This window comes from Kryptolebias marmoratus, linkage group LG3, assembly GCF_001649575.2.
Source record: "Kryptolebias marmoratus isolate JLee-2015 linkage group LG3, ASM164957v2, whole genome shotgun sequence".
NCBI lineage: Eukaryota > Metazoa > Chordata > Actinopteri > Cyprinodontiformes > Rivulidae > Kryptolebias > Kryptolebias marmoratus.
Window position 1 is genome coordinate 20,525,344 of NC_051432.1, and position 10,833 is coordinate 20,536,176.

Consider the following 10,833-nt stretch of genomic DNA (forward strand, 5'->3'; position numbering starts at 1 on the left):
TGTTTCTCGGCTGGCCTGGGAACGCCTTGGGATTCCCCCGGAGGAGCTGGCCCAAGTGGCTGGGGAGAGGGAAGTCTGGGTCTCCCTGCTTAGGCTGCTGCCCCCGCGACCCGACCCCGGATAAGCGGAAGAGAATGGATGGATGGATGGAAATTCAATAAGTGCTTTTTCTTAAAATGCACATCCCTAGTTAACTGTACAGACTAATGTAGCTTTCTTACAATATACAGTTGTTAGCAGCTGACAGAAACTTATTGTCTTTTCCTCAAAGATTATTCTGCTCATAGCTGTTTCGCTCTGATGGCAACACCCTCAGGCCGTGATGCATCCATCTGTCTGCATCAAAGAGCCCATGTTGCGCTCATTTAGAGGGAGATCATCACATTACATGTTTATAGTTCTTGGTTCAGTATTGTAGGTAAGTGAAATAAACAAGTATAACAAATCAAAGTATTATATAAACAATTTTGTTTTTGTGACTGGAATGCTCTTTTGGTTCTACTTCTCTTGTTCAGAGACCAAAGCTAGAATAAAAAGTATGGATTTCGTGACAAGAGGAAAGAAAAAAAAAACAGTATGGTATCTTTACATATTTTAACAATCAACAGCAGTAAATATGGGCATTAGGTTACACTCACCATATCCTTCAGGTGGGAGGTGCTCTGTGTGGTTTGCATGTTTCCCCTGAAACAAAAAGACTCATGAAACAACAGTAACTCCATAAGAGTCTGCTTGAGCCAAACAGCAAATAAAAGTGTCAAACAATGAAGAGTGAAGGCAATGTAAGCTAAAAAAAAAAAAGTCTGGACACAGCAAAGACTCACAGCAAAATACAAACATCGGGAATTAATTCAGGGTTTCTGCAAATTTAAGTAGTTTAAATTTAATACTTTAAGACCATTGTGATTCAAATTTAAGACCTATAAATTAGGAACTATAACAAGTTGTAAAATTTCTTCCAAAATAAAATTGTATTGCCTTTTATTCTAATTCAATCCAAATCATTAAAAAAATAAAATAAAATTACAACAGGTCCAGTTTCAGGAGCAGAGTGATTGGATTCTTTCATGAGGAAGGCTGAATGTCCAAATAAATTCTTACAGGGGCCCTGAAATGATGGGACTTGTAGTTTTATGAAAACATCTCAAATCCTCAGACAGGACTACAACACAGAACAAATGTATGCCAACAGAACATAAAGGTTGATAGAAGAAGCAATAAAAGAACAAACAAGGAAAATTAAGATGTAACTAAAGGCATTTTAAGACCTGAAAGTAGAAAATCTGGACATATTTAAGACAAACTGAGAATAATAAATTTGGACTTTTAAAGAGTATGCAGAAACCTTGTAATTAGTTACACTATGATCCATATTGTTTAATTTCTGTGCAAAGTAAAGCCAACAGTCTGACATCTGTTATACAAATAATAAAAAAAGATTATAGCAACACTTGTAAATGATTCATTTAAACACAAAACGATAAAAATGCATGTAAATCTTCTGTAATTACTAATTCAAGCTTTAAAATTGGAAGTTTACACTAGTTTTAATTCCTCACTGAGTTCAAATTACTTAAATTGTAAGAAAAGATGAGTTAAATTTTTGATTATTCTCATAATTTATAACAAAACAACTATAAAAAGGCATTGTGGTGCCAGATCAGTGTCTTAACAAAACATTTTCTTTTGAAAAACAGTAAAAGCACAACCTATGCATTCACTTATCCTAAATTATGCCAATCAAAATATTTAAATACCTGAGCTCTTTAATTTTTAAATGCACAGCACTCCTTAGATAACATTAACACATATACTCATCACAGGTCATAAATGTAAAAATGCCACAGTGAGGAATTCATAAAAAATTGGCACAAGATTGTTTAAAATTTAGAAAATAGCAGATTAAAATTTGATTTGTATGAATAATCTGATCTGTAAATTGGCACATTGCAGCATGCACTGACTCAAACCATAAACTGTACGGTTTTCCTGCTGATACCTTCATGTCTGTGTGCTGCATGGTACGAGTGTGCAGAGAACAGAGCGGAAGTGCATGTTTATCTCTACAGCTGGCTGGCGGAGCTTGGGCTCATTAGGCCCAGTGGGTGATGGCAGCAGGTTGGCAGCTCTGCTGATTTGGTTAACCTTTACCTCAAGGCAGGCAGGCAGGCAAGACAGACAGACACACAAAGACAATTTAAACTGTGCTAAATAATTTAATAAGAGATCCTTCTACTAAACCCCCAATGCTAATTTTCTTCTTTTTTTTTTGCTTGCTTTTAGGACAGAAACTGGTAATCATAAAATCATCTCCTGTGGTGAAAATTAAAGTGTCAATTTAATAGCTTTGTGGTTTGTTCACACCTTCTGAAAGATTTGTTTTTACTTTTCTAAAAACAAGAAGCAGTTAACAAATTGTTTACCATTTTAAGAAACCACTGAGGTGTTATCTAAGATGTCGTATTGACAGAAAATCTTCCAACGTTTGGAACTCATCTCTTACTTGTGTGAAACTGGCTCAAATTCAGCATTTGGTCCTGTCTGAGGTTGAACATCTGAAATCTTTCTCTTGCCTGCTCTGAAAATGACTGTTTCCAAGCACTGAGCTCTAAAACCGCCTCCAAGTTAGGAAAGCATGTTGAGTTGCCATGGTAACCACCCATCTTAATTATGTCAAAAACAAATGCTTTAATCTACAATTGTAACCTGTTACCTTTATTGAGTTTGCTTCTTATTGTTTTTATTTTACAATATTAAGGTAGTATGTTTTGACAGTGACCCTTGGTAAATGAAAAAAGAAAGTTCTTGCCACTGAATGGTCCTGATTAACAACTTACCTTCGGAGGAGACTGCTGCTGTGGACCCTGCTTATTAGAGGCAGGCTGTACGTGCTGTGGATGAGGGTGATGATGAGGATGGAGGGTCTGTGAAGAAGACTGGTGTCCTTGCAGGGGCCTGAGTGCACGGGGGATGAACTCCGGGGCCAGCGGGTTGAGAACGTAAGTCTTCTTGAGCTCCAGGGCCTCCAGCTGAGACTTGATCTGCTCAAAGGTGATGCCATGGAGGCTGGAGTTTTCATGACAAATGGAAATAAAGTGCTCCCAGAATTTTCTGAAAATGAGCAAAAGCAGGAAACAAATTAGGAGAAAATGTTCTCTCGTGTCTCGTTTTAAATAAGCGTTTCCGGACAATCTCCTTGTTTTTGTGCCTGCTCTCAATGTTATTTAGTCAGGGGAAGCTAAATTTTAAATTTTAAATTGTTCAAAACAAATTAAAACCCTGTTTTTACAAAGTGTTACAAAAAATAAGTAAAATAAAAAACCTAAAATGTTGCGTAACATAATGTACTTTGCAAAAAAAGCCTCTTTCTTTTAAAATGTTTTTTTTTTAACTTATTCAACTTGTTAAACTGATGTACAGAACAGAACCATAAAAAAAGCAAATCTTCCAATTAACCTTTACTTGCGTGTCAACTTCCCTTACCTACTTTTTATTGACTCTGTTTTAACATTAAATTGAGCTTTGCTGCTGAACTAGACCTTTCGTGTCGGGGTACTTGGGTAAACAACGCTCCGACCTCCAGCACAACAATTACACCGGTCTGTGATCAGCAGGCTGACATTTGCAATCAGACAGACCGTGAAATCCTTGACATGTGTTGACCAGTATTGACAAAACTCAGTCATTATGGAGACACTTGTGGAGGTGGGCTAAATTCATACAAAAATATTGAGTTGAATTAGTTGAAACTACTTGTGGCTTTAAGGCATTCTAAGATATCTCAGTAAAATTAACAAACAAACAAATTTGTCTTATTTTGACTTTAATAATGTATTTTTTTAGACTTTGTGAAACTTGTATTATTGTTCAGACATCTGGCCTTCACTCTACATGTCTGTTTTGTTTATTATTTTCACCCATGAGCAAATGTGGCACAAAAATTCACACCTAAAAAACAACAACAAAGTACATCATTTTATTTACACTTAAATAAAAATATTGTCATGTGACAAAACGTGTAATAAATTGGATAAAAACAAATAAAATACCTGCAGCGTCCAACAGAGCACAGTGCTATCGGGTCTCCTACAACTGCAACCAGTGACTGAGCTCTGGTGATGGCTGTGTTGAGCAGCTTGTAGTTCGACAGGAAACCATAGTCGAGGTCCTCCGTCGAGTCCTCAACCAGCTGCTCTTTACGCTTGATCGCTGTCTGCTTGTGCTTGCAAGTGTGGCGTGTACGCACCGTGCTGAGAAACAACACCCGGAACTGTTTACCTGCGAAGAAAAATTAAGCAGCTTTTGTTAATATGGAGCTCCCAACCGCTCAGAAATGTGTTGAAATAAAATCTGATGAAACTTGTAGGTGTAACAAAGGATGGCTCAGTTCTGAAGGATGACATCAGTCAAATGAAGTTATTACTCCAGTGGTTCGGCTCTGAAGAACTACTTTGTGGTGTCACGGCTTGTTAGCTAACACGTTTGCTCACCTTGGACGTTCAGCACTCTCTCAACGCTGACCTCTGGCATTCTTTTCTTACGAAGCTCAGCACGAATGCGGAAAACTTGATCGGCATATGGCGAGACCACGCCAATGCTTCCCTCGTCCAGCTTGCCCCAGGACACCGGCCACTTCTTGCGCAACTCTTCCACCCTCTCAACAATCTCAAACACCTGGAGAGGTAAATACATTAAAAGTTGTACAGATGATCTTTCTACACAGAAATTAACAAGAGCCAAATCAGCAGACACAGCCCTGGGAGATGAAACTGACCACTGACAGTTTGATCACTAACTTATTAGGTTACTGTGCAGAAAATATCACATCTACTAACTTCACAAAAAGTAATGAGTAAGTAATGTTCGGAAAACTGTTTACTGCCAAAGTTCACGGCTGAAACCAATTTAACTTGGCACTGGCTTCATGCAACACGACTGAATAATTTCGTTTGATAATTATTCCTTTATCTTTCCATAAAAGTGATACATTCTGAGCAAAATATTAAGTTTGACTATCAAAAACAAGTTTAATATTCGTATTAGTTATTGTTGTAAAATCATGATAAAGAAAAATGACTGCAACAAAATGTCTAATTTAGAAGATGGCGATTCAGAATGCTGCTGCTCGAGAGTTGACCATATCAGTCCAGTTCTGAGGTCTTTACACTGACTTCCTGTGGCTCAAAGATTTGATTTTAAAACCTTGTTGCTGGTTTACAAAGCACTAAACGGTGTGGGCCCAGAATACATCGCTGATCTTCTGCCGCACTTTAAACCGTTACGTCCTCTAAGGTTGTCTGGATCAAATCTGCTGTCTGTTCCCAGAGTCAGACCCAAACACGCAGAAGCTGCATTCAGCTTTCATGCACCAAATATTTGGAACAAACTCCCAGAAAACTACCGAACCGCTCCGCCTGCGAGCTCCTTTAAAACGAGACTGAAGGCCGTCCTATTCACTGCTGCTTTTGATTAAAGCAAATCATTATTTTATGCTGTATTTTATATTCTTTTATTTTTTAGTCCAAATCTTAATCAGAGCTTTATTTTAATTTTTAATTTTGGGAAATGTTCTTTCTTTGAGCGTCTGTAATTTCAAATTTGGATCTTTCTGTAGGCTTTTTTTGTTCTTTTGCACTTTGTCAGAATGTTTTTAAATTGTTTATGTAAAGCACTTTTTGTTGCCTTGCTGCTGAAATGTGCTACACAAATAAAGCTGCCTTGCCTTGAGTCTGAATACCTAAAATAACACAGATGAGGCCCATGTGCACCCCATGCCATGCGACCTTTATAGTCAAGATCTGTTATTTCGATGAACGTCTTCACCAAACTGCAAGAAACTACAAACTTCTGTTGCTGTGTCACCTAAAAGCACCTTGACCAATCAATTTAACGATAACTTCTAAAGGACATTCGCAGTCTGTTTCTTTAAAAAAATCCTAGCTTTTTTTTTTAAAGAAACCTCAGAGACCCTAAAACAAAATAAAATGGGAGAATAATAGAAAAGAACAAGGTGAAGCGACATGCTGTTTTCTCACCGTGATCCCTGTATACACTTGACCTGAAACATATTGTGGGAAGTTGGGGATATTTTCCGCCCAGTTAAAAGGCATCAGCAGGGGACTATATATTTGAAGAACAAAGGAGGCTTTATGATTTGTATAGCAGTGAGGCATCAAAGTCGGTCCGTCAAAACACAAGGCTGTGGCTTAATGAGTGAGGGCTTTGTGAAACTTGTGGAATAGATTCCAACCAGAACCGAACAATGTCCTAAATTTGAAATCAATCAAACTGCGCTTTCACGGGGTTTCTTTACGTTTGAGTTTCTTTACTTTAATTGACCACAGTGTCTTTACAGAGAATAACATTTAAAGCTCATGCTGTTAGCCAGTGTTTTCTCACAAGTGCCATATCTATTTCAGATTCTGGTCAACCTCATGCACTGCAGGGGGGGGGGGGGGGTGTTAAGTCAGGAAATGTGTGTTGTACTTGTAAATATATGTCTACACAGAACACATATCTAGAATTTTTAGGAAGTTGACCCCATTACTAGGATCAAAGGTATCTAGAACCAAGCTGACACTAAAATCAACTTTTGATTGCATTTATGTGAAACCGCACCAAAATTTCAGCTCTGACACAATTTTAGACACCAAAATTGTTTAAAAGATATGTTTCTTCAGACATTGTAGCGATATCTTAACCCTTACCTCAGCATTGTTGTAGTAGGCAGTGCTATTCTTCTCCTGGACATCTTCTCCTCGGGCCGTGAAGAACGTCAGAGGGTAGAAGTCCTTATGGGAGGGCTGCTTCCCACTCGCCATGAGCTTCCCATCATAAAATAACTCTGATGTGTAGCTTAAAGAAGTTCAGAAGAAATACAGGGGAAACAAAAATAAGAATATCTTGTTTCAAGAAGTTTTATCATCATCAATCAAAACTGAGACAGTCAAGAAGGCTGTAAACTGATGTTTCATATGCAGCTGCATCAGGTCCTAATGAGTTTGAATAGAACACCGTTTCTTATTGGCAAACTTATCTCATGCAAATAATTTTATTAATGTTTTTATCTGAGATGGTGAATTTAACAGATTGAAGTAACAGGAAACATGAAAACAATGCTGGTCATGCTGAAAGATAGGATATTACCCAACAAGGCACAAAAATGACCAGCCATACAAACACAAACCACTACAGCTACACAGAAAGATAAAATAACTTTGAACAAAATTGCTTTTAAAAACCAAAAGTAGAAGACATGTTAATGAAATGAAAATTGTGTTTCAATCAGAAATTCTGATTTTTAAATATAATTTTCTAATAAAACCAAAGTAGCCCTTGTGTTATGTGAGAACTATTGTCACCAAAATTACTCTTGTGTGTCATTTACATGCTGCTGTGACAGTGTCTCTTACCAAACACAGATGGTAATTGAATAATTCTGTTTTGTATGTGATATTCTGCCTTTAGACCCTCAGTGTGACATTTTACCACGAAACATCATCTTTTCTGCCTTGACTACGACTGTTTTCACTTAAGGCACCGTTAAGTGCTCACACCTACTTGATGATAGCTTCATGGGAGCGGTAGTTCTCACACAGGAGGATGCGACAGGGGAATTCAGGGGGGTAGTGCTCATACAGCCGGTCCAGCAGGGACACGTGCAGGTTGCGCTCCCGAGCGAACTCGCTGTACACAAATGGACTGAGCTGCAAATCAAGGGACAGAAAATTTAAGGTTTGTTTGTTTTCAAAACATCCCACAAAAACCTAAGCATACGTTTGCTTTTTTTTTTAAGACAATAAAAGTAAAATTAGCTTGGAGGTCTAAACTGAAACAGTCAAACTTCCAATCTAAATTACAGTTTGCCTTTTTCAGCTTTTTTAGATGGCAAAACAACTAACGTTAAAAGAGTGTTTTGAATATTTCTTGCAGGATTCTTCAAATCTTGGCTGCAGTTAAATAACTCTTCAAAAAGCAGGGCTGGCATTGAAATCCTCAACATTTACTGCACAGTGACAGGCAACTATTGAAATAAAGTCAATATCTTACTAAACTTAAAATATATGAAAAAGACATTTTTCTCAACTGTCTTAAACAACAATCTGAGTTCAGTTGTTGTCTTAAATTACTTTAGAAGTGTTTTTTTTATCCCAGTGGGTTTTATACTCTAATAAAAACAAACCTTGAGCTCCAGTAATTATGTCAAAATGTATCTGCTGTTTTTGACACCAAGTAAAAGTCAATTCAGTTTTTACTCTAACTGCACAGCTCCTGTATGTACAGATGTTCTTCAATGTGAAAAGATGCAGCAGAACAGTATGAGACAGGTTTACACAAGAACACTGGCGGTATTTGATCTCTTTCATCCGAAAAGAAACACCGAAAAATGACTTCTCTCATGATTTGAAAGTGAATTTCCTGTTGCTTCAAAAATTTATATAATCAAAACTGTTTCAGCTTATTTTCAGCTGATCTAAAACCAATTAGCATACTTTTAGCATTTGTTCAGCAAAACTATCAAACTAATCTAATAAAAGAATGATTTTTTTTTTCTTACTACAGACCATTGTCAAGCACAAAACAGCTAATAATTAGGAGCGCATTTTAATTTATATGGGTCTGATTCAATCAATTGAGGCCATAACCCTTAATGAATATTAAGTTAGCTCTTACACCCCAGAGTAAAGAAGCATGACTGTGGGAGCAAAATGGAGAAAGAGAATGAGAAGAAATGTAAAAGAAAGCATCTTAACCTATAAAAATAAGCTTTTTTACAGATTAGAAAGGCTGATGGAGGAAAGTGAGAGAGAGTAATTGAGAAAGGGATGAACAACAAAGTGGCCAAAGTGTTTTAATCCCATTTTTCTTTGTTCACATAAAGAGCAGCGAGAGATCGAGTTAAATGAAACAATTATTTCATGGCAGAATTCTGCTTTGTCTTCATCCAATTCTTACTGATAATCCTGTGCACCGTCACAAAACCAAGAGACAAGAAAATGAGGTTTAAAATCCCGGTTGTGGCTTGGAAAGCTTGACTGACGTGAGTTTGTATTTGTGTTATCTTTGCCTGAAGTGGTCTCACAACTTCACAAAGGAAGCAGTCATTACTTCAACTACGGCTGTCTGAGGCTATGTTCAGTTCTCTCCTTTAAGCATGCCTTTTAAAAAATAATTTCACAATATCAAAAAAGCATGGGAGAGGACATGCTTTGTACTATGATTATAATTATATCATTTAAACACAAACAAAAGAATATTGTATATCCTTCCTCTCCCTAGAGTCACCAATGTTACATCTTCAACACATAAACACAACACATCCCAACTATAAATTTCCTTACCTGCATGTGGTCTCCAGCCAGCACAATGCGGGTGGTCTTGCTAGCTAGAGCAAAAGGCATGATGGTTTCACACTCCATGGCCTGAGCTGCTTCATCCAACAGGATGTGAGTAAACAACCCTGACAAAACAGACAGAGCACCATCATCAGGAAGCGTTTAATCACATAAGGTACCAACTGTTCTAAAAAAACCTTTTATGCTCATTATATAACTTGGTTTTCCAAAGTTTAATTTACAGTGATACATACAGAGGTAAAAACACGAGCTTAATTAGCCTATTAGAACCTGACACAACATATGCATGCCTTTAGTTTTCAAGGTTGATCCAATCTTTGGATTGTGGCAACATTTTCAAACATATTTTCAGAAAAATACTGATAAACACAAGGACAAGTTCAATTAGTGAAGTGTGCAGATTCAGTGTTTAAAGCTGCTTTTTAAGATTTCATGAAACACTCAGATCTTTGAAGACTTTCTGAACAAAACCTGGGGTTGTAGTTGAGGAAACAACACTGTGCTTTGGCATCTCAGCTACTATTATCTGAACAGTTTGATATCAAGAGTCGTCGTGAGCTTCACCAACTATATTACTGGCGTGCAAAGCTAAGAGTTTCTTGCAGTCGTTTGTGATACTGATGTTGCACAGTAATTTTGATGCACCGCACAGCTCTATTACAAATGCAATTTTTCAGATTTAGCCTGCAATGTTTTCCACCTGTGTGAATCCAGATCAGCCACAAAAAGAGTCTCAACAGTAAATGGGCTTTTACTGTATGCAAGGAAAACATTTAAGAACATTTTAGATTGTGAAAAATGCCTTGCAACCTGCAGCTTACGTCACTCAAGTCCTGGAATATATGCACACGCAAACCTTAAAGCCTTAAAGTGTTTCTTTCACCCTCATTTAACCTATTCTGCAAGCCTAAGGCAGGGTTTTGTGTAAAGTCTGAGAAGGGCTGAACCCTGATTTCAGAAGCTCAAACGATGTTCGGCAGTATGAGTGAAAGAGATAAAACAGCATGGCAAATGAGTGCCAGAGCAAAGAGCGGCTGAATAACAACCAGCAGACAGCCTCTAAAGCTACACCAGTTTCATAAGAAAGGATATGCAGTCATGAATCGTGATGGCTGAGAAAAAAAAAAAGAAAAGCTAAATAAACTTGCAGACTGTCAAAAGTAAATACACAACGAAAACATGTTTGGCAAGAAGGGAGGAGGAGCAGTTTGATTTGAGGCAGCATTTACTTTTTAGTATATTCCTTTGAACAAATGCCTGCAAAATATTTTTAAAGGCATTTTTCCCAACAGTAAAGTCTCACAGTGGTGTTCTCCATTGATAGAGAATACAGGTGCTGGTCATAAAATTAGAATATCATGAAAAAGTAGATTGATTTCAGTAATTCCATTTAAAAAGTGAAACTTGTATATTATATTCATACATTACATACAAACTCATATATTTCAAATGTTTATTTCGTTTAATTTTGATGATT

At 37.2% G+C, this 10,833-nt stretch overlaps 1 protein-coding gene across 1 annotated transcript in view; it reads right to left on the minus strand.

Moving 5' to 3' along the window:
• helz (helicase with zinc finger) overlaps window positions 1-10,833 on the minus strand; it is a 49,012-nt gene that overhangs the window by 11,899 nt on the left and 26,280 nt on the right. The window contains exons 19-25 of the mRNA XM_017435198.3: window positions 9,342-9,460; window positions 7,561-7,706; window positions 6,708-6,855; window positions 4,491-4,674; window positions 4,050-4,278; window positions 2,838-3,111; window positions 639-684 (exon numbers count right to left, since the gene is read on the minus strand). Coding sequence (XP_017290687.1) covers window positions 639-684; window positions 2,838-3,111; window positions 4,050-4,278; window positions 4,491-4,674; window positions 6,708-6,855; window positions 7,561-7,706; window positions 9,342-9,460 — 1,146 coding nt within the window. The remainder of the gene's footprint in view (window positions 1-638; window positions 685-2,837; window positions 3,112-4,049; window positions 4,279-4,490; window positions 4,675-6,707; window positions 6,856-7,560; window positions 7,707-9,341; window positions 9,461-10,833) is intronic.